The sequence below is a fragment of the Nyctereutes procyonoides genome, unplaced genomic scaffold, assembly GCF_905146905.1.
Source record: "Nyctereutes procyonoides isolate TBG_1078 unplaced genomic scaffold, NYPRO_anot_genome, whole genome shotgun sequence".
In the NCBI taxonomy this organism is placed as follows: Eukaryota; Metazoa; Chordata; class Mammalia; order Carnivora; family Canidae; genus Nyctereutes; species Nyctereutes procyonoides.
In genome coordinates this window covers 26,478,266-26,502,629 of record NW_026575044.1, presented here as the reverse complement: position 1 = coordinate 26,502,629, position 24,364 = coordinate 26,478,266, and the positions used below count along the sequence as shown (strand labels likewise).

The 24,364-nt window shown below is 44.0% G+C and overlaps 1 protein-coding gene and 1 pseudogene across 15 annotated transcripts in view; both read left to right on the top strand.

The window, feature by feature from the left end:
* FHOD3 (formin homology 2 domain containing 3) overlaps positions 1–24,364 on the top strand; it is a 463,903-nt gene that overhangs the window by 275,713 nt on the left and 163,826 nt on the right. For all 15 annotated transcript variants that reach the window (XM_055324588.1, XM_055324589.1, XM_055324587.1 and 12 more), the window contains 3 exons: positions 9,416–9,527; positions 16,156–16,250; positions 22,511–22,654. In XM_055324588.1, the coding sequence (XP_055180563.1) occupies positions 9,416–9,527; positions 16,156–16,250; positions 22,511–22,654 (351 nt within the window). The remainder of the gene's footprint in view (positions 1–9,415; positions 9,528–16,155; positions 16,251–22,510; positions 22,655–24,364) is intronic.
* Positions 2,367–2,443, top strand: LOC129509169 (U4 spliceosomal RNA; annotated as a pseudogene).

The window sequence follows — 24,364 nt, the reverse complement described above, 5'->3', positions numbered from 1 at the left end:
TCTGAATTCCTCTTCTCACTCTAGGGGTTCATCAGATGTACTATTGTTTGAGGTACATAATTTTCCAAGGTTTTTAATCTCTGCATCTTTGGATCTTCACATGAGGAAATTGAGATTGTGTGCCTTCATTAGAATCATTTTACCTTCAATAGGATGCTTGTTGAAATGTTCTTGTGTCTCTGGCTTCTGTCCAACAAGGGGGAGTTTTAGGCTTAAAAATGTTGCCTGTGATTGACATAAAAATATGCTTTGCATGGTTAAAACTGACTCACTCTCTTTTCCTTTGTTGCTTTTTGGACAATTTCTGTTGACTTATCAACTTACCTGATTCTTTGCTCAGCTACGTGAGTCTTCCTGATGAGGTTCTGAAATACGTTCTTCATCTCTTTTACAATGCTTTTTATTTCTAGCATTTCTATCTGATGCTTTCTAGTTTCTCTCCATGGAAAATTTCTCATCTGTTCATGCACATTGTCCGCCTTTTCCACCACAATTTTTAACATATTGATCATTGTGATTTATAGAGTTGCAACATTGAGTTAAATCTGTCTGGTTCTATTGATTGCTTAGTTTCTTGATAGGGTTGGGAACTTGGAGTTTTTAAAACTTTCAATTTTTTTTGTATAAAAAAACTTCTCTGTATAAAACTTTTGAAAAACGAAAAAAGTGAAAATCACCTGAAATACTTCTATATAGATTTAAACATTAACTTTTTACATTTTCTTCCAATCTTTGGAATCTTTCTTACATAGTTGACTCTACATTGCATTTTCCTTTGTTATTACCCTAAAGCATATTAAAACCTATGTAATAGTCATAGAAAATTTGATTTCTCATATTAATTGAATTGTTTCGATATGAAGAGCTTTGTTATTAACTTGATGAAAACATATTTAGTGAATAAGGTTGTGTTTGGATATTTTTCCATGTTTATCATTGTTTCATTTTTAAGATTTAAAAAATTCTACGGGGGATCCCTGGGTGGCTCAGTGGTTTAGTGCCTGCCTTTGGCCCAGGGCGCGATCCTGGAGTCCTGGGATCGAGTCCCACATTGGGCTCCCGGCATGGAGCCTGCTTCTCCCTCCTCCTGTGTCTCTGCCTCCCTCTCTCTCTCTCTCTCTCTCTCTCTCCCCCCCCCATGTCTATCATAAATAAATAAATAAATCTTTAAAAGAAAAAAATAAAAAATTCTACGAGTTGTAATGGCATGTTCAAGTCATATTTGTGTTAGAGAGATGGTGGGTACAAAGAGCTATCACTGTCCTGCTGGTTACTTGGCTACATACAACCAGAAAACTAATTCTCTGTGTGATCTCTCGGATACCCCATATGAGGATAATCTCAGTGGAAGAAAAAGAAAAAAAGGTGGAAGGGGAGGAGGGCGGGGGTTGGGGGTGAATGGGTGACGGGCACTGAGGGGGGCACTTGACTGGATGAGCACTGGGTGTTATTCTGTATGTTGGCAAATTGAACACCAATAAAAAATAAATTTATTATTAAAAGAAGAAATAGTTTCACTCATGATTATTTTAGGAAGATTTCAGGGGGAGAGACGAGAGATTCAAGCCAGATCTTAGAGGAGCCAGTATGCTGAGAGGACCCTATGGTCCAGGATGGGTCTCCAGCCACAGGTCTGGGCATCAGCTTCTTCAATCCACTCTGAGATGATCAGCTCCAGGGAGCTGGTTTGCAGTAGGAACGATAACTCTCAGAATAGTAGCTTACTAATTTACATTGGCAAGAGCTCCGTGAACAAGAGAAATAGTGGAGAGGGGGAACTGACACTTTGACCCTTCTGTCCTGTTAGGGCATTTGGCTGAGGACTAGCAGCTGTGTTCTAGTAGCTGAAGAGGCTAGGAATGGGTGGTTCTAATAAAGAAGAAGAGACCCTGGAGGGGCCAGTGTGCTGTTCTTCAGCAAGTGACGCTCTATGAGTGTTGGATGGGCAGGAGAACTGGACAAAGTGTAGGTTTCTGGGAGCCATAGGGGGAGTGGCCCTGCAGGCTCAAGATTGCCTTTGCCAGTGCTGGTAACCCAGTTCCTGTAGCCTTTTTCCACCTGCCAGGGCTCACCTGCCAGCCCTCCTCCACCCACTCTAAGGAGATGTGAGTTAGCTGTCGAACTCTTGCTAATTCACATTTGCCATTCCTCAGGCTTCGTTGTCCTCTGTTATTTTCCAGGGCTGATTATTTACTTAGGAACATTCTTTAACCTTGATTATAGCTCATAAGAACGTATTTGTCTCATTTCCCCAAGGTTTAAGTTTTTGCACCAGAGGGAAAGGTGGGGCTCCTCATAGTATAGTAGAAAGAATCCGATCAGAGTTGGTGTTTTCCTTTGACTTTCTTCAGAAAGTAGTTGTGTGCAGCTTTGTGCAGTGGCAGTATCGTAGCCAATGAGGCTTATCCAAGGCGTGATTATTGCTAACTGAAAACAGAAATTAGTTGTGTGACAAGTTAAATAGCCTTCTAGAACATGAGACTTTGTATCTGAGAATGGAGATGTCTGTCCTAACTGGACAAGTACCCAACCTTGTTGATTTCCCTCCTTCATTTTGCAAATATTACCAGGGTGTTATTTAAGGCAGTAGTTTAGTGCAGTTTTTGGTATTCCTTAGTCAATAACGGAGTGGATCTGTGTTACCTATTATTAACCAACTCCTCATAATTACATTGAATATCCTGAGGAAAAGGTAGCAAAATGGGTATTTTCTGGCCTTGCCCACTTTTATCCATTGTTCTTTAAAGAAACCTCCTGCTAAGCCCCAGAACTTTTTTTAAAATATTTTATTTTTACTTATTCATGAGAGACACACAGAGGCAGAGGCATAGGCATAGGGAGAAGCGGGCTCCCTGTGGGGGACCCAATGCAGGACTTGATCCCAGGACCCAGAGATCACGACTTGAGCCAAAGGCAGACACTCAACCACTGAGCCATCCGGGTGCCCCAAGCCCCAGAATTTTATCTGAATAGAAAGAAAACGTTCATTTGTAGCATTTTTAAAAATTATTTTGATACTTAATGATTTCTGAATACTCTGCTATATGTTCCGTTCTGCAAGATTTCCTCTCCACTAACTAGTAAACACTTATGGGGTTCCTAAACTCACACTTGGCTACTACATGAATCACAAATGTAGTTTGGTTCCCTTTCTGCAAATTCCATTAGGTCATAAGCAGATAGGCCATCAGGACCTGAGGGCATAGCATGTGGACTTGGTGTAGGTGACTTCCTGTCCTGGCAGATGTGCCAACCCTGGCCTCTGTGCACCTTGCCCCTTGCCAGATACCTGCAAAGCCACAGCCCCAAGTTCTATACTCAGGTAATGTATTTGGGTCCACACTTTATTTCTGACTAGACCCATCTGATTTTGCAGACAGCATCTTAAAAGGGGATAGATTCAGGGTTTAGGGTATCTGTTAGACTGTTTAATAACCAGTTACAAAGGCTTTAGGGCCTATTCTGAGCTTCTGGCTAGGAATTCTGAGCTTAAGGATATGTCATTGGAATAAAGTGCTTAAATGAGAAGGTCTTGAAAGTGTCTTAAGTTGCTTAACTCTTTGTTATTAAAATATTCAGTATATTTTCAGTATGGTAAGCTGGGGAACAGTGTGACAAAGCTCTATAAGTTATCTTACCAATTTCTAATTCAGGTTTAATAACAAGCATCCACTTCTAGAACATACATTTATGCTTTTTTAGCAGAAAATGAAACAAATAGAATGAAGCATGTTTTTCTAACTCCCTTTGTAATTTAAATCCCGAGGCTTGGAAATTGTTTTCTTTTTATGGTTGTTGAATTTTTAGAAGCAGAGTAGGAATTTGGAGATTTTTTTTTTTTTGGAATACTTTTATTTCTACTTAATAAGCAGCATATTTGACCTTCTAAGTATAGTTCTTGTGTTTCTCTAAGTACAATAAAACGTGAAAGGAGTTCCAGTTTGCTCTAATGTGCAAAATTATTGAGAAACTGGCTTGTATTCCTTTTCCATACATCTGGAAGTTACATTTTATCTAAAACGCAGATACCCGAGTTCTGTACCAGCTGACTCCACATTCTCTCTGTGGGTCAGCCTAGAAAATTAAAAAAAGAAAGAAAGGCAAAGTTCTATGCTGACAGTATCGTGCCACCCCTCCCTCAGGCTCAGCCTCCCTGGCATGGAGGTGACACTGGATCCCCAAGTGGTTGATGGAATCCGGAGGCTTAGTCCCCGAACCGAGGCTTGACCTGACATATGTCACATCCCTAGGTCAAAAGGCATCTCTGTTCCTCTGAAGGCCCATGGCCTCTCTTTTGTGCTGAGTAAGAATGGAGTGCAAAATGATAGTTGCAGCAGAAAGTGAAGCTCAGCCCAGGCGTCCCCAACAGGCACTAAATACTTAAGAGAAACACAGTTCACAGCTGGCTGCACCTTCTTGTCCTGCCTTTATAACAAAGGGGTTGTCTCAGAGTCCTGTTAAATACTGTGATTTAGCTACATGTTTTAAAGCAATATAAAGCATAATTTATTATAATGGACCAGTGTTAAAATAGAATACCAGTATTCCCTAGAATGTAATTACATAAAAAGTAGGTAAGGTGTAGCTCAAAGACTGAATCTAGACCCCCCACATGTTTCCCCTATCCCTAAGGAAGTGAGATTATTTATGGGAGCATGAACTCAAAAGTTATCACATAGCTCTTCTCTTCCATGGAAGCCCACAGGCAGCTGGATCAGCTCCAAGTTGGTTCTACTGACTCTCCCTCTCCACTTTCACCGCTGTCTTCTGGCTGGTGCTCTCTGTCCTCAACCACCTGGCCCTGAGGGCTTCCAGCACAGATAACACTCAGCTGTGTGGTGTGGAGGGGTTCTGAGTCCTCTCTCAACAGCAAGAGGACCATCTCCTTGAAGGCAGGGCCATGACTTTGTTATCCTTTCATAGAACCTTGTTGGGGGCTGGGCATCTGGAAAGCACTCAATGTTGTTGAAAGAAGCAGCTCAGCATCTTGGGATGGGAAGGATCTTAAACAGAATCAGCCATTCCACCACCGTCCAGGTTCTGAATTTCTTCTGGAGTAGCCTTAACAGGTGGCCACTCAGAACCTCTAGATGTGAGGAAGTTGCCATTTGTCTCTGAGCCACCACTTCTGAGACTGACTCCTTTAACTGTTTTATGACTGTTTGCTCTTATCTTCTCACATGATCCATGTACCTTCAGAATGAAAATCAATTCTTACTGACTTCCCTTCAGTGTTAGACAGATGGACAAATGTTTGAGCCTGTAAATCACTGTAGGTGAAACCTGTCGTTAGAACATGAGGGAGTAGCAGGCAGAGCCAAAAACCCAACAGTTCAGATTGGAGGGACACTGCCTTGTGGCTTTGAGGGGCCCCTTCAGTTGCTGAGCCACACTGCGGTATGTATGCTGGCTCCTGAGTAGCTTGCTCCCACCTTTGTCATTTGTGGTCCTTGCTCTAGCTGCCATGCTGGGCCTGCCTCGCCTGTCTGTCACCCTCCTGTGGTGTGTCCCTTTCCAGTGGATGTGGGCTGGCAATCACCATAGCTATTCCTATTAGAATGTGTCTAAGATCAGCACAGTGGCACCAAGTGTGGGTTTTTAAGAGCTTTGAGATCAGCAGCATGTTTGGACTTGGAGGAATGGGTGTGTGGCCTCCACTGTGGCTGTTCCAAGGCTTTGGAGGGTTTTGACTATATTCCAGATACTTGTGGGCATCAAATTAAATGATTTCTGGATAAATAAAGGTTGATGCAGAAACCTTTTAAAGTAATGTGCTGTTATTACTTTCAAGTCTCTACAGTAATGCTAATAAGGTATTTCTGGGGAGGAGTCCTGCTGGACATATTTGGTGATTAGTTAGGACATGCTTGCAATTAGTATCATGCATTTCCATAAATCCACATTCTGCCCCTTTTTCAAAAGTGGTTTAACTATTGAACATGTCTATTAATTTCACATAGGGAGGCTTCCAAAGGCACCTAAATGTAAACTTAGACTCAATAGAAGCCTAAAATCATGAATCAGAAGAGTTTGGAAATTTTTTTAAATAAAAATATGCCAAAAGAGCTCCAAACAGAGCATTTACAGCAAAGGAGAAGCAGACATGAACAGACATGTTGAGACCGATAAAAAAAAAGACTTTGCTACAAAACAGTGTTTGTTTGTTATAAATTAGTTTAATCAAGGAGAATGGCGAAAGGGGTTCTGGGTCCCTGGGATTGTGTTGGCTAAGATCTGTGACCACAGAGATGTTCAGGAGGGACGTTGGTGAGACAGGCACAACCCCCCACCCCCCGCCCTCCTGAGACCAGCGCATGCGGGTAGCCGGGTGGGCAGCAGCCAGGATCTTGCCCAGGAAGGCACTGGGAAGGCTTAATCTACTCAATAATAGTCCGCCCACTGAGGAAGTTGCCTGGGCTTGCTAGGTTGTTTTATTTACTTGAAGAACTGTCTACAGCCCTAAACATACAAAGATAGAACAGTTCATTATGCCTTCCCTTTCCCTTCTACCCCCAACCTTGTGGTTGAAAAAAGTACTCTGGGATTCAGTGTGTTCCTCTTCTGGGAGCAGAGGACTGAATGCAGGACCCAAGTTATGCAGGTAGAAACCCTCTAAAGAGTTCAAAGCCTTCTAAAGAATTCCGTTTTCAGTGTGGTAAGGAACATAACGGTGAGAACCAAGGCACTGCTGGTCCTCAGTGTGATTGTGGAGGGGCTCCAGCTTTGCCGAGGACTAGGGGGATGGCAGCTGGGGCTGAGATGGCATCCTCTGCTGATGTGAGGGGGTGCATTTGGGGAACAAGCCTCAGATGCCTTCCTGACTGATCATCGGCTCTGGGACAGATGCTGTTTCTGGTGTGTCAGATAAAACACCTCTGCTGCCAGGTGACTAATGTTCTCATTGGGGGCAGTAGAGGAATGTCAGGTGTAGCAATTTCAGGTCATGATAAAGGATGTGAGGAGTATAAGGCATTGATATGAGAGTGACCAAGGGGCCCCTTTGGGTGAAGTGGTTAGGAAGGTACTTCCCACGAGGGAAAATTTCTCACATCTGAAGAATGATAAAAGGCCAGTCCTGTGGTGACTGTTTCTAGGCAGGGAATAGCCACTGAGAAGCCTTGAGCTGTGAATGAGCTTTGGTAGGTTGAAAACACAGTCATGTGATGGCAGAGAGGTAGATGGTGGGAACACACTGGGCAGAAGGAGAGTGACAGATGAGCCAGGACGTAACGCCTGTGGGAGTGGGTTCCATCCTGGGCTCGGGGGGCCGTGAGGGGAGGTTGAGGGTACAGTGGTCACTCTGGCTACAGTTTGTAGAATGGACATAGGGGGAGGTAGGAACAAGTCTGGAAGTACTGAAGAGGCTCTCTTGAGGGAAGCTCTGACCACGCTGGTGGATGGATCTGTTGTGGGAATGGGGTGAGAAAAGTCCCCACCAGCCACTTTGTATGTGGCTGACATGCTGAGTGGAGGGAACAGGCTGGAATGGTAGGTGGGATGGAGTGAGCCCATGTGAGATGAAGGGTTCTCTTTTGACCACCTGAATTTGAGGTGCTGTTAGCATATGAGTAGCCATGTCCAGGGTCAGGGGGTTGTCAGAGCCCAGGAGTTTAGTCAGGCCTGGGGTGCAACAGTTTGCACTGAGTCACAGATAGAATGTAGAACCAAGAGACTGAATGGACTCAGAGTGTACGGAAAGAGAAAGAAAGAATGCAGAGTGGACTCTGCAGCCTTCCCCCACCTAAAGATTGAGTACCCTAGAAGGAGCCAGCAAAGGAGTGGCCACTCAGGTTGGAGACTGGGGTCAGCCATGGTGACAGGAAACCGTTCTTGGAGGAAGTATTTGTGTCATATGCTGTTGGGGATTGAAACGAGTGAAGAAATAACTATTGGATTTGACAATATGGAGGCTGTTGGCAACCCTAACAAGAGAAATGTCATTTGCACGGTGGTGATGGAAACCCTATCAGATTAGGTTGAGGAGTCTGTAGAAAGTGAGGAAGTGGAGCGAGTGGCAGTCCTTTTGAGAAGTTTTCCTGTAAAGGGGAGCTGAGAACCAAGACACTGGCTGGATAGAGATGTGGAATCAAGGAGAAGAATCAGGGAAGTATGCCCAAGGAGAAGGGTCGAGAGAGTAGAGGTGTTTGCCTGACTTTGGGGAAGTAACTTGATACAGGTGGTGTTTTTACACTATTCACTCTGGAATAGTGAGGAATACTTGAGACTCCAAGTTTCTTATAAAATCTACATGTGTCCCTATCCCTAGTATTTTGATGTGAGCTGTTGCCTTCAGGAGGCCCTGGGTCTTTCTTGGGCTGCAAATGGAGGTCCTGGAGCTGATTCTTTACAACGAAGGTGATAGAGTTGAGGGGTCGTGCATTGACTGATCATGAACTGATTCATTCATTCATTCATTCATTCAGTGAGCAAACACCACAGAGCCCACTCCGTGCCAAATGCAGTTCCTGGTCCTGCAGACATGATGCAGATAAGCCCCCCTCCCCTTGAAAGTGTTACTCTCTGTGGGGGTGGGGCATTGCCAAGCAAATTGCTGGGGCTGGGCTGGGTAGCCTGGGGCAGTCTCCTTATTTCTTAGATGCATGATTTGAACCCATTTACAGAAGAGAGCTGGTGGGTAAGTTTCTTTAGAAAGAAGTTCTTGGGTGAGATGGTGTTAATACTGTATGTTGGCAAATTGAATTTAAATAAAATTTAAAAAGAGTTTCTTGGAAGATGGGGCTCAGGGAAGGGACACTATAGGTAATGAGTTGTGGCAGCAGCATTTGGGGGAATGGGGGGAGGGGTGACCTGTAACCCCCACCCAAGACTGCCACAGGTAGCCCCCAGGGCCAGCTAAGCTTCAGCTGGGAAGCTTGGGAATTTCTCTGGGCAGGTAACCTGTGGCTTGTGTGATGGAAGGCTCCAGGGCTGTGTGTGGCTCCTTACAAATGCTGTGCCCTGGGCCTAGCAGGATGGGACTTGGTTCAGATTCCTGCTTGCCTCAGTTCAGTGGTTTGGCTCTGGGTAAGTCCTTTACCCCGCTGTGCCTACTTCCTTACCAGAAAAAGGATTGTGATTGTTCCTATCTCACAGTGTTCTAGTCTGGATAAAATGAATCAACCAACATGGCAAGTGCTATCTTGTTTGCTGAGAGGCTTCAGGGTGTGAGCTCTGGACCCAGAGGCCTTGGGATAGAATTCTGGTTCTATTTCTGGCTGTGGGCAGGATAGTCTGTGCCTCAGTTTCCTAATCTGTGCAATGGGGATAATATCAATTCCTGTTTCTGAGGCATCTGGCAAAGGAATCTGTGTGCTTGCCGAGTTCTCCTGGCCAAAGCCAGCACTGGGTGCCAGCCTGCCTTCAGGTGTACACAGACCGTCCACAGCTACATGATGCTTTTCTCTTTTCTGGGCAGTTCCGGCTGGTGGTGAAGACAGCCCTGAAGCTGCTGCTCGTCTTTGTGGAGTACTCAGAGTCAAATGCACCTCTTCTGATTCAAGCTGTCTCTGCTGTCGACACCAAAAGGGGTAAGTGGTCCCCACCCACTATTTCATCAAGGTAAACATGTCTGCTCTAGGCAGGTTTCCATTTTTAACATGTTCATAACAGAATTGAGAATGAACAGAATTCCATTTGTGTGGACTCCCCGCTGCAGGAAACATATTTTTTAGAATTGTGATATACAAAGATCAGGGATTGAACATGGATTTAGCTATGAAAGGGAAAGTATTCATGGCCTTACCCAGGACAGGTCAGACTCTGAGCTTGTGTTTATGCCCTGTTCTTAGTCCCTTCCACTGAACCCATAGAACCAGCTCCTCCTCCCCTTTCCCATTTTGTCCAGGTCTCCCTGGCTCCTTTCTCCCCTTCTCTCACACAAGCTTTATTGGCTCTGACTCTCAGAATGTTCTCCGTTTTTTCCTTTCATCTCATGTCCTCCTACTGGGGGCCCTCTCCTTCTGTCACCTGGCATTACGTCCCTGAAGTGCGACCCTCACCTCTGCTATTGGGAGAGTCTTTTAAAACAAAAATTTGGTCACATCGTTTCCCTGCTGGTGGCTTCCCAAGGCCCACAGAATTAGGTCCAAACCCTGCAACTCATCCTTCACCATCCAACCCCTGTCTACTTGCCACCCCCACCTCCCACCTGGCTCCCACTGCCCCTTCCCTATCTTGGGCTAGTCACATGCACTCAGAGCCCATATGTTGTTGTCATTGACATTTCTGATGAGTGTGTGCCCTGCCAGATGGTGGCAGAGCCTTTGGCTCTCTTCTTGGTGTCCCAGCACTGAGCTGGGCAGTGGGCAGGCAGGCCTTCCATATGCACTTGACGAAAAAAAGGACTTCGGATTTGGCTTAGCATGTGGCCCCCGTAATGCTGGAAGGCCCAAAGTTAAAATGTTAGGGGCTTTTGATTTTGTCCTCTTAAAAAAAATGTTTGGACCTCTTTTCTGGTAGGACATTATTATTACTATGATTGTCCCCACAAAGACCCAGAGAAAAGCAAAACCTTGATAACATTTATTTTTCTTTTTACAACACTCATGCTCTCTATAGAAAGAAAGTATAAAGGAGATTATAATGAATCACCACCTCCAATCTCACCAGACAGAAATAATTATTAACATGTTGGTATATTTCCTTACAGTTTCATGTATATGTTTCTGTGCACACACTTAGCCAAGTACAACTGTCAAGGACAAGAGGCCTAATAGCACTCTTCGATTCCAACTATTTGTATCTCTGACTCAGCATTGCTCAGAGACCCACCTTTCAGTGCTGCATCAAAGGTGAAGGAAAGTAGCTCACTTATTAATTCAGTAGTTTGAATATAAGTTAATGAAAACCATCCAAGGCCATAAATTGAGCTCCCATACCTTTTCCATGAATGCACAGGCAAATGTCAGCACCAGGCATGATGGATCGTAGGCTGGAGGTAACTCTAGGCCTGTGCATGGGGGTGGATGGGTGTGAGAGAGACAAACTCTCATGTGTGGACAGAGACTGTGAATCTGGAACATGGGTCACAGACCAGGGCAGGCTTGTTTTTTTTTCTTTCTACCATAGCATGTTTCCATCTGGTGCCAGATTTTAAATCTCTTATGGCCAAGAGCAGATTATGGGGCCAGCTGAGAATCCTTAATGAAGGTAGTCAGTGGCTCAGAAACCGGGGTTTGTGTTTCCAAAGCCAATTAATGAAGTTTAGGGTCAGAGGTGGGTGTATGGGAAGACAGCGAGGCAGACCCTTTTATTGGTCCTCAGAGAGATCATACTCCATCCCCCAACTCCAGGGATTACTTTAGGACAGTTAATGGACTCCTTGTTTTCCTGCCCTGAATTTCAAATAACCCATGGGTCCTTCCCATTGAGGCTGTATTTAAGGGATAAGCCTTTTCACGGCCTTGGGGGTCCCTCTTTGGCTTCATTGAGTTGGGAGTTTAGAGCTTCCTTCCTTGGACTTCACATTCTATGAAGGGTTTGTTGGTGGAGTTGTGGGTACAGGAATGAACCTGAGATAATCCAAGGCTTGGTACCTACATCTAAGCCCCCATCTACCAGCCCAGCCACAGGCTCTCTGTTGTCTTCAGTGTCTCCTTCAAGACACTATGATGGTCATCTTTATCCAATTTGTAAAAAAAAAAAAAAAAAAAAGGTAGCTAATAGATGGTTTTCTTAGCTTGATGGTTTTGCCTATAAAATTTCTTAATTCTTGGCAGCTACTGCCATCTGTCTGCTACTGAGAGCTAGCAACTGAAAAAAAGCAATACTAATGGAAAAACTCAGACATAGCATATCACGTGGTTCAGTAGCATGTTCCTCTGTGGACATGTGTGGTCTTGGCCATGATTTTTTAATGCGTACATATAACATCATCCTATTTGCCTGCTAGTAAAATTGTTCCTGAGCTCTATGATGGAATTAAACATCTAAATATGTCATGGTGCTCTGCAGAGAGCACCGTGACTCCCAGGTGTGTTTCCACCTGGCAGGTTTAGAAGCAACTCTTCACTCCCCTCTCAGCTGGGGGAAGTGCTAGACAGAGGTGCCAGAGGTGACTGAGGGCCAACTGAGCATGTCCGTTTGTGCACAAGTTTATAAATAAGCCATCAATTTTACTCCTCAAAGTGGCCTTCAGATCCATTCCTCTGTGGTGTTGGGTGGAGAATGGGCATGCTAAAGCATAGACTGGGTTTGTTTGTTTTAAATAGAAAGGCATTCTTTTGGATGATGAAAACTGTCAGATTTTTTAAAATTAGCAGAGAAAACCAACAAATAAGCTATGAGTCCTGAAAAATCACCACCACCTACAGCAGATGAAGTCCAGAACAAATTCCTCCAGTTGCTTTATAAATATTACTCAAGCTGTGTGGGGGTTAACCAGAAGGAGTGTGGGAGTGGGAGTCTGGAAGTGGGGATGGTTTGTCCTTTGGCCAGGAGTAGGCCAGGTATGAGCAGAGATAAAAGCTGAGGAGTCTAAGTCCATCATAGGAACTAATAACTATGAATTAAATATGCCCCATTTGAATCAGGCAATTGGTACATTTGCTCAGGGGTTGGTATGGAAAGGTGAACTGGTGCTAGTGTGTGGGGCATGGCATGGTATCACAGCTACCTATTCAAACTGCTAGGTCACCTCTCTCCTGGCATCTTCAGGTCACTTTCCCTTCCTAGGGGACAGGATATGGCACAAAGAAAGAAAGGCTGTGAGTGGGTACAGGTGCCTATGAGAGGGCCTTGCTCTGTCATTTTGCCATCATCACAAACTCCCTTTCATTGAGACTGTCCTTGTGGGGGGTGGCAGGAAACTGTTTGAGAACCGAACCTCTGCTCCCCTGGGAAGGTGCCCTTCCCACTGACTGTGGGTTTGCATCTCAGAGAGAGGGTGGGGCAAGTGAGCAGACTGGGGAACTTATTTTGAAATTGCAGCCATAAATCCTGAGTTCCCCTAATTGGGGTCAGCACTGCTTTTGAAGAAGTTTCATTTTCATTTGAGTGTGAGGTAATGAGAGATGACATAATTCCTAAACGTGTTTGTCACACCTGATTTACGGGGAAGACAAAATCCAGCCATCCTTTCAGGCCATCCTGTGTCTGACTTCTGCTGGAGGAAATACTGATCTTGTGAAGCACTCCCAAAATTTGGTGGAAGTTAGGTGACGAAAGTCAAGCCATGTTTCCATAGTTAGCTATAGCAGGAGCATACATGCTCAGTGTGTTTTTCAGTCATATAGAAAGACATGAAACCTGCTGCCTTTCTGATGGAGTGTTAGACCAACTCGTGTGTCCTAGGCATTGTGCTAAATATCAATCTTTTTTGGGTCGGGGAGGGGGAGGTAGTTACCACAGAGAGCTAAGAGGAAAGTCAGAAGGCGAATGCGTTGAGTCATCTGTTGTGTGCTTGCTTCTTCTGGGTTGAGAGAGAGGCACTGTGGTTTGGCGGGAAGAGAGGACCTGCCTGGGAGCCTGTGTAGGAGCCCTGTTGGGTAAGCGTGGGTGTCACCACCACCGTGACAATTATAGCTACTGATAATTCCAGGGCCTATTATGTGACAGACACTAGGCTAAATATTTGTTGTATAAAACTCCTTGATTCGGTAAATATTTAAGTGCCAACGATGTGCTTGAAACATCATAGGAGAAAAGGGCTCTCGTGGAGGCTGTACTCAGAGCTGGCATCTGGGGGGTGGAGCTGGAGAGAGACAGATGATTGTAATTAAGAAAATTATTGTCTTCTAATGTACTTCAACAGTGCCTAGGCAAAAAGAGTGCTTTATCTCTGTGACACCCCACAGGAGTTCTCCAAGGTTGATACGATCACTCCTATTTAGATGTATTTCCTGAGCCTCTTTTCTTTCCACTTCTTTGGAAAGGGGTTTCTTTCTCTGTTATGTGAAAGGGTCAGATCATAGGGTTTATGATTCTAATACAGGACCACCCACCTCTACACGCGTGTGCGCGCACACACACACATGCGTGCACTCACACTCTGTATGGAGCAAGTTGTGGGGGGGGATGGAGGGGGGAGTTGACCTGGACCATTTAGTTCCAGCAGGTGCAGCTTTGGGGGAGTTGGGTGACTGGTGCTTCCTGTGGGCCAGCCTGAGCCCTTCCAAGGCTGTTTTGTTGCCCCGAAATGTTTCTTCCTCTTCACCTCCTTTCTTTTGAATGTTTCCCATTTCTGGCACTAAAACAATCAAAGGAGAGTAACATTCAACTCAACAGTGTAGGGATATATGCAAGTTTCCAGACATTGAAATCCATAAAAGGTAATCAGATATCACAGCTGAAGAACATGTTTTTCAACTAAATTAAGCCAGTGTTTGAGAGTTTTCATTATAAAGGATTAAATGGTGCACACATGAGTGCGTTTGTATGTGGGCGAGGATATGGTGTGGCTGTACCTCCCTCTCTCTGGGAGCCTGCCTTTGCTTCTTGGCTTTGCCTTCCCTAGGCCCTATTTGGCTTGTGGTTCCAAAGCTCGCAACCAGAAGGCTGTTCTGGGTCCACTAGCGCTATTGGAAATGCTTTGCGTCAGCGCAGTCTTCAGGCTCCCTTTGAACCATATGTGGGTAACCCACTAGAACCCATGTTTTATGCTAGGGTTGGGTGCCGAGTGTGGATGATACTGGTTACGCTTGTCCTAAACACAGCAGAAGTACTTGGAGTGCTCTAACGGCACCTGAACAGTGAGACCCAAGACCTACTGACCACGTTGACTGTGGTTGACTGTCATGAGGGCAGAAATGGTTTCTTTGCTGGTTTGAAGCACAGCTGAGGACTTCAGAATACTTTGATGGTAAATAGCAGCAAGGGGATATGTCAGTGGTTAATAGGTAAAAGGTAGAGTTTGTGTTTGGAGTTAGGGTTAGAGTAGCTTGCCTCATTCTGACCAACTGGGCAGTTTTGCCAAAGGAAAAGCCTCTCTGTTCACAAGGGAGGAGAGCCAATAGACCCCTATGTGAAACTCTGTGTTCCTAAGTCATAGAGTAGGTGCCTGTTCCTTTTTAAAATTCTCCTCATCTCCTTCCTTCTCTTCCTGCATTTGCCTTCTGGTTCCTTCAAAACTGCTCCAGCTTACCCCACTTTATGCCCTCCCGTAGTTCCCCATTTAGTAGTCAGACCTATTAGGTGCCAGACGCTGTGCTAAGAGCAAAGAGATAAGACAGCTACCACTGCTGCCCTTTGGGGAGCTTTTTTCTCAAGGCCAGCAGATGAGCTCTGACATGACTCATCCAAGAACCTGCGTTTGGAAGCCACTGGTTTTACATTATTTCAGAATTTACTTTTATCAGTAAGAATAAGCAATATCCCTTTGAGATCTTTATAGAGAAAACAGGAAGGAGCTTCATGTTCCATGCCGCCATGCCAAAGGTGAGGCAATACCTCCCTTCAAATGTTTCTCTCAGGCATAGGAAACTGTGTCCTGGTTTTCTCTGCCCTTTGTAACCTTGGCCTTGGCTGTACAGTACTGAATGTGATGGATTTTCCTGCCCTTTCTGGGAGCCAGGGAATAACCACCTCTGAGCTTTCATTTGCAGAGCCACTTCTCATACCAGGCCCTCTGCGACCATCGGCACAAATACTGGCTAAGCATCAACAGGGTTCAAAGAACCAGCTTTTTGGTGAGGTGGGTTCTTTGTACCCTGTTGATGCTTAACCAGTATTTGTTCCTGGATTGAATCATAATATACTTCTGTTCTTGAAATGTTTGTTAGACAGATGTTTCCCCAGTATTTCTTGGAGTCTACTGTTTAAGCAAATGTAAAGATCTCCTATATCCCTTTCCTTGCAAGAGATCAGAGCATAATATGCTGATGGACATATAGAGAGCATTTATCAAGAGTTTCCATGCTCAGAGAGTGAAATGCACATGACTGGATTTCCTCAAATTACATATTTAATATAAAGAGGACTTTCAAGTGAATTGATAGCCATGCTGACATAGAATGTACATTTTCAACTGGACAAGAATGATGTGGTGGTATATTATTGCCAAATTAGAAGCATGTTCAAGTTCACCCTAAGGGTATGCTTTGAAATTTGGTGACTGAAGACACCAGTGTCATTGGGTGATAAGTCTTTGAATAAACTGTGATATTAGTTGGATAAGGAGTATTGACTTGCTGTTTCTAATGGTTTTTGCTTTACTCATAGGAGTCAAACCCTGGTCAAATATCATGGAAATCCTGGAGGAAAAAGATGGGGTCGACACAGAGCTGCTGGTTTATGCGATGACATTAGTGAACAAGGTTGGTTGATGATTGTTAAGAATTGAATTATGTCCCCTTAACCGATATGTTGAAGCCTTAACCCCTATGAACCCCTATCTGTGAATGTGACCTTATTTGGAAATAGGGTCTTTGCAGATGTAATCAAGGTAAGGTGAAGTTGTTAAGATGGGCCCTAATCCCACATGATTTAGAAGAAAAGAGACACAGAGGGAGGACAGTATATGCTCATGAATATGAGGAAGATAGCTGTGTGAAGACAGAGGCAGAGATTAGAGACCAAGGAATGCCAAAGAATGCCAAGGATTGCCAGAAGCCAACATAGGATGAGGCAGAGAAGGATCCTCCTCTAGAGCCTTCAGAGAAAATTTCTGCTGTTTTAATCCAAGTTTGTGGTACATTGTTATGGCAGCCCTAGGGAACTGGTACAATGTGAAAATCTACAATTTGCCCTCCAACTAAAGGCCACCTCACGTAGGACCCCCACGATGGTGGCTGGGACCATGGCTAGCAGTGTTCTTTGCAAGAGAAAACCTTTTCTGGCCACATGTGATGTGGGTGCCTGCAGGCTGGTGCACATACATGTAAAGCCTGGGAGTGTCTGTGTGCTTTCTCTACTTTGGTTTTTTCTAACAAAACCAGAAAGATGACAGCATTTTATGATTACTTTTCCTATCAAGATGTCCCCTTAAAAACATTTTTCCTGAAAAATATAAATTAACAAGTTTTGGGGGTGCCTGGGTGGCCCAGTCAGTTAAACATCCATCTCTTGGTTTCAGCTCAGATCATGGTCTCAGGGTCATGAAATCAAGCCCCATGTCAGGCTCCATGCTCAGCACGGACTCTACTTAAGATTCTTTCTTTCTTTCCCTCTCTCTCTCCCCTTTTGCCCCTCTCCTGCGCTCACTCGCTCTCTCTCACTCTCTCTCTCTCTCTCAAATAAATAATTATTTTTAAAAAGAATATAAATCACGTTTACCCTAAGAAAATAGCTTACAATCCAGGAGAAATAAAGACACTTTTGTTCCACTGCTTATTGAATTCTGACTGCTGGGGGCGGGTCCCATCCTCCTTTTATGAAGGTGACATCACCCTTGTACTCCCCCCAACCCCAACACATCCCTCCTGGTCACCAGCTAGGAGGGCAGTAGCAGCAGTCTTCAGTATCCCTCCTTGGAGAGAGTGCTGATCCTATGCTGCCCTCAGACAGCCCACTCTTGAGACTAGAGTCCCTTTCTCCTTAAAACTATGGTTGGTAGGGGGTATGTCCTGCAGATTACTTTGTCCTAGACCCCAGGAATCACACCACCCACCCCAGGGGCCTGCTTTTCCTCCTCAAGCTGCTGGGCACAGGCCTACAGTACGGACTGCAATGATGGGTGGTTCTTCAGAGAAGATTCAGAATCTCTTTGTGAAATAGAACTAGGGAAACATTTCCCCTGACAAACTGGGGACACATTAGTAGAAAGTATTATGAGAAGTCATTTCTACTCGGTATTAGAGTGTTGTGCAAACTCTAAGGACTAAAACAACATGGTGCTGGCTCTTTCCTCAGCAGACAGATGATGTGAGCCAAGAAGCGCTGAAACAGCCCTCACTGCACAGAACATCTCACCCTAGGACTGAAATCAGTAAGGATGGGTCAGCTTCATTCAGGACTGGGGAGAAGCATGTGTTAAATGGAAATAAACAAATACATACTTTGACCAATACCAAATGAATTCCAGACAGATTAAAGAATTCAGTGTAACACATCCAATGGTAGAAAAACGAGAAGTAGTAGTGAAGATGAATTTGTGTCTGGTAGATGAAAATTATTTTAATAATCAAACCTGCCAAAAAAGAATCCAAAGGGAAAGAAGGAAATTTATTTCACCACATAAAATTATTAAAGAAAGGTCTTATTTGTAAAAATGAAAACCACAAATAAAAGCTAAGGGCAAGTGGCAAATTGGGAAAATCGTTGCAAAAAATAGGGCAGAAAATTATACAGTACTCAATATATTAAGAGCCCAGTCGAGAAATGAAGGATATTCAACCAGTTAAGATGAAAAGAAATAGATAGTAAAACAACAGACATTTTCCCCTGGTTCTCGTTGGCCAGGGTTGCTTTTTAATAAAATGCCTTTGTTGATGAGGACCCAGGAAATTCTTCTATAGTCCTGGTTGAGGAAGGGGCAGTACTTTTCTATAGGATAATCCTAAAAATTCTGTTTATGTTTTCAAATGTATTTGTGAGTTGATTTTACTATATGCAGTTTTAAAGCAATTTTCTGGTTTTAAGTGTGTGTGTATGTGCATTTTTCTCTTTTTAAAGATTAAGGTCATCTATTTCCTGTCCTTCAGTCCTTCAGTGACATTGTTTTGGAAAACATGGACTTCAAAAATGGAATCTTCCTTCTTGCCTGGTGTTTTCCATTGTAACGCTACCCATCCTATTGGCAGGGGCCGTGCTGGGCGGTTCTGCTGGTCCCAGCAGCCTCTGCGGGCATGGGCATCCTGCTGCTAGTCACTGGCAAGGACCCAGCATTCTCCTTGGCATCAGATGGCACTTAATGTCCAGGAATTCCTCGCTTACTCTTTCTCTTCTGGCAGTTCTATCTTCTCTTTTGCTAGTTCTGGCTCAGGGGAAGTTGAGGAAGATCCTATGGACATTATTCCAGATGTCATGCTTTCCTCAAAAAAGGTCGAATAAACCATTGGCACCCACACTGGGTTTGTTTTCCTTTGTTGAATTTTAGTCCTATTGCCCCCGTGAGTAAAATCTTCTGAGATCCCAACCAACAACAACAACAAAAATAATAAATTGGAATGTTAATATGGTCTGGAAAAAAATTCTGACTCTGAAATCTGGGAAATTATTATATTGCTTTTCTAAGTTTTGTTTCAACAAATAAAAGGTGCACTAATAACATGGAATTCAAAACATACGAACATTTTTATGACAAAACAAGGATGCTACATTTTAGCCTGCTTAGGGTTCTGAGACTGGCATCTGCTCTCTTTGTTAAACAGGGACATTGATGGGGGGTTGCCAAGATCCAGACTAATTCCCCCCTCATTCCTGCTCATACCCCCTAACACCATGTTGTCAGATATGAAGGAGCATCAGAAATTAACCCATTTCTCATTCTGCAAGCTGAAGTTCTATAATGCCCTGTCATGATCCCGCTGAAATCCCCTTGGTGGGAGCCCCCCACTTTGATATTGATATTGACCACCTTGTGGAATAGGAAGAGGCAGATGTGGGGCGGGGGGGGGGCAGGGGATGAATAACAAGGTATTACTGTGACTGTGAGGCTGGCTTGGAGCTTTCAGGGAAGGACTAAGTAACCTGGATGGGATTCATGCTGAGTCTTTGCCTTTGTTTTCACATTTCATTTATTGTTAGTTCTCATACCAGAAACTCGTAAAAAAGCTCAGCTATGTCAATTGTAACATTTGTATAGTTGTAGAGCCTTCACAGTTAGAATCTAGAACATTCCCATCTCCCCCCAAATCTCCCTCATGTTAGCCTTTTACAGTCATCTCCTGATTCCCTCTTCCTACCCCTGACAACCTTTCTCTAGCACTATAGTTTTGTCATTTCAAAAATATCAAATAGAATCATACAGGATAGATCTAACCCTTTGAGGCTGGCTTCTCTCATTCAGCATAATGCCTTTGAGGTTGATCCATTACTGGGGGGTATAAATGTTTGCTGCGTAGTATTCTGCTGCGTAGTATTCTATGATATAGAAAATTTGTGTGCAGGCGTTTGCCACACTGGTTTTTTCCTATCAGGAAGATTTGATGCAATCAGTGAGAACCCAGGAGAGGAAAAGAAAATGTCCATTAGGACAGAAATTTCTCCCTCTGAGAGATGCCTGTGGAGATTTACAGATCACCAGCCCTGGTAAGGCAAGTCTGAGATAAGGCAGGAAAGGGAGTCATGAGCATCATCTGAAAGTGAAAGCACCAAGAGATGTTTTCCTCACAAACATCTCGGGGGCAGCTGCTACCTTTGCCAGAAGGAGGCAATTGAGCAGAGTAGAAATGCAAGGACAGGACCCAGGGAGGGGTGGGGGCATGGCACAATTTGCTGAGCATGTTAGAGAATTAGCTGGAAATAGGTGAATGTGTTTCTAAGATAGATGGTCTTCCTCAACAACTGGAGAAAAGTTGTATTTGTGTGGGGCAGAAGGCCACCTCCCCTGTAGCCACACATGGAAGGAGCTGGTACATTTTGGCTCCCAGCCAAATTTTCATGGTGGAAATGACAAATGACCTCCTAATACCTTTGCTTCTGGACCTATTATTGAGCAAGGCTCCCTGAGTCTGTTCAGTTCTATGGACCTAATTGTTTAATAGTAACACGCCCTCGCCCCTGCTGCCATCGTGGTGGGGCTTGCTAAGGCAGTGGGAATTAGGTCTAGGAATTTAACCCCCTGGAAACTTTTGTGAGAACTGCAGTTGATTCTCAGCAGGGAGAAAAAGGGAGGATGGGAAGGGAACTGAGATGTAAGAAGGCTTCTCTCTGCTGTTGAGTAGGAAGTTTTGAATCCAACACTAAATGTCAACTCACTGGGTTCTTAAAATTGAGAATTTGGCAGTCTGCGATCAGGGCACTTCCATTAACCTGCCCTGGCCTTGGGGTCCCATTCTCTTAACAAGTTCAAGGGTTTTCGCTAAAACCAGAAGATGGATTGTTCTGAGGATAGGATTCTTTGAAAGGCTGCAAACTTTTTTTAACATTGTCAGGAGCCGGTGACCGCTCAGGGGACTGCTCTTGCCCACTACCACAGAGATGCTGCCTCCCTGGCACCTGCAGGCGCTGGCAGGCGCTTTCCCACGTGACCCCTTTGGTGTGAGCACCTGTTTATGATGGAGTCAGACTGGTTCACAGCCTCCCGTTCTGGGTCTTGCTGGGGTACCTGCTTAATTAAGCTATCCCATCCTGGTTACTTTTCCTTTGTTTCTGATCTCAACAGCAGTGAGTTGTGTACTCTTTGCTCAGCATTGAAAGGAAAAAGCAATCATTTGGGTCATGAATAAAGACATTATTTCCAATAATTAATAGCCCCCCAAATAGGGATGTTGGAGAAGTTGGTGCTGTGAACTGTTTTTAAGGGTTGGTCTTTTCCCCAATGAGTTCCAAATAATTTTGAAATATACACATAGGGCTCTTGAAAATGCAAAGGCAATGAAATAGAGAGTAAAGACCTGTGTTTGGAATTTCAAGCCACCATAATTTGTGTAGAAAACGAGTGTGTGAGGAGAGACGAGGCTTTTATCCCAGATCTGCAGGAGCAAATCCCTTCCCTCCCAAGCCCTCATCTCCCCCGTTCATAAGATAAGGGCTTGCAGTGAATCACCTCAGGCCCCTCCAGTTCTGAGCAGAAGCCCTTTCTTTTAAGAGACACGGAATTCAAAGAGAAGTTAGCTTTTCCCTCTTGGGTTATCTTTTTTCCTTGGTTGCTGCTTTGAAATTTTTCATGTTTTCCTAAATTTCCTAGACCAAGGGGGAAGGCCTACCAAATTGAAAGAAAAAGGAGTCATTATTCTGTTCTAAACCCAGCTGTTGGTAGATTGATCCTAACAGGAGTTTCTAATCACTGAGCATGTTAGTTTTCTATTGCCATGTAACAAATTACCACAGATTTAGCAGCTTAAAACAACACAGACTTATCATCTCACAGTTTCCATGGGACAGGCTCCAGGCACCGCCTAGCTGGGTCCTCTGCTCAGTCTCACAAAGCTGTAGTCAAGGTGTCGACCCTGGAGTCTGGTCTGAGACTTAGGATCCTCTTCCAAGCTTTTGTGGTTGTTGGCAGAGTTCATTTCCTTGCAGCTGGAGAACTCATGGTGGCTTGCTGCTTCTTTGGGGCCAGCAGGGTAATCTCTCTCCTAGTCTCTGAGCTCCGGAAATGCCTAAACCTGCTTTTAAATGGCCCACCTGATTAGGTCAGGCCCACCCAGGATAATCTTACCTTTAGGCAAAATCAGCTGATTTGGGACTTGAATATCTGTAAAATCCCTTCACCTTTGCCATATAATGTAATTTAATTATGGAAATGTCCTTCTTAGGCTTAAGGGGATTATACAGTACCTATATACCAGAAATGGACCCTTGGGGTCCATTCTGTTTACCACACTAAAGGAGTTTTTTCTCAAATGATCTGGTGATCTATCTTGGTTTGTCCCTATAGTTATAATCCTGGCCAATGGCTACCCTGCAAAAAATGCTTTGAGAGTCTTGAGACAGTCCCCTAAAACATGTTTGTGTCCTGTTCTTTCTTTAGACGTTGTCAGGATTGCCAGACCAAGACAGCTTCTACGATGTGGTGGACTGCCTGGAGGAGCTGGGCATTGCGGCCGTGTCCCAGCGACACTTGAACAAGAAAGGGACCGACCTGGACTTGGTAGAGCAGTTGAACATTTATGAGGTAACAGCATATACCTTTTGTTTGGCATCATACAGCTTGTCAGAGGCTGGGTAAACACATTCTAAGGCTAGTGGTTCTGAGTGTGGGGTAGTAGACACCACCTGAGAGCTTTACAAAATGTAGGTTCTGAGGCCCCCATCCCAGATCTCCTGATTCAGAAACTCTGAGAGTGGGTGCAGCAATTGGCATAGTGCAAGCATCCAGGTGCTGCTGGTGTTTACTCAAATGCGAGAACCCCTGATGTAGGAGGACCTTGGTCTCTTGCTTCCTATTCAAGATACTACCCAGCTAGCTTTTTCCTTTCCTCTGCGGTCTCTCTTGCCTCATTATAGTGTTTTATTTGCTATTTATTGCCATTGCAAGGAAGTAAAAATAAAAGTTTTAAAATACTAGTGTAGATTTTACTGTTCAGCTTTATATTGTGTAATGCCAGTTTAAAATGCAAATATAAGAGCATTTAGCCTCTATGCAGAACCATATGCAATTTCCAGTTCATAGCTCCTATAGGCCTGTGTATTTTGTTCCTAGTGGACCAATGGAAACACCATAAAAGATTAACTCTGTTTTTACTTCACTTCTTGATATGTGTTCAGTCTATTAACACTCTACCTTTTATTTACCTATGTGTAAGGAAAAGCTGAAAGGAAAAGGAACTGTGGGATTCCATATCTCTCTCGTTTTTCCTCTCATTTCAGCATAAGTGGTTGGCTAGTATAGCAGGGTAACCCAGGTAAGAAAGCATATGGTAGGACCCTTGGGTTGCCATCTCTTCGTTCAAAGCCAGTTCTGGTTTACATGGAAGGGCTCTAGGGCTCCAGGGCTTTCCGTGCCTGTACTTAGTTATAAAGGAACATACTTACCTTTTATTCATTTCGACTCTCACTGAACTCCTACATACCATGCATCTATCAGCACTCAATGTGCATGGGTGCAAGAAATGGCACACATGCATATTGCATCTACTTCCCCTACTCATGCCCATGCTCCATTATTTCATTGGACTTCAATTATAAAACACAAGTTTAAGGGCACCTGGGTGGCTCAGTCAGTTAGGCATCCAGCTCTTGATTTTGGCTTAGGTAGTGATCTCAGGGTTGTGGGACCAGTGCCGCATTGGGTTCTGCGCTCAGGGCAGAGTCTACTTGTCCCTCTCCCTCTGTTCCTCCCTGCCCCACTTGATCTCACCTTCTCTCTCTAAAAAGTAAATTAAAAAAAAACCCCACAAATTTAAAGACAAAATTTCAAGCTGGCCAAAGAGTATTAAACCGAGCATGGAGCCCTGTATAGTTGTACCCATGACACATCCATGAAGATAGGTTATGAAGATAGGTTATATCATGGCTTATTTTATTTTATTTTATTTTTTATTTTATTTTATTTTATTTTTATTTTTTATTATTATTGTTGGCTTGTTGACTTGAGTTCAAATTGTTCCCTGTCGGTTAGTTTTAGGTCAAATGCCCCCTTATTAAAGTTGTTTATCTGATGTGATGATTGTCTGGGCTCTAAATGAAGGTTAGAGCACATTTTATGAGTAGCAAATCATATTCCTTGTTGCTGATCCTCACTGTCCCAGTTTCCTTCCATGGCCAGGGGGGGCCAGAATCTGGAGAGCTGATTCCACTAGGTTGTCTGACTAAATAGGAAAGCTTATGACTTGAGACATGCTTACCCATAATAATGGTGTGAACTAGGCTATCCTTGAGGATG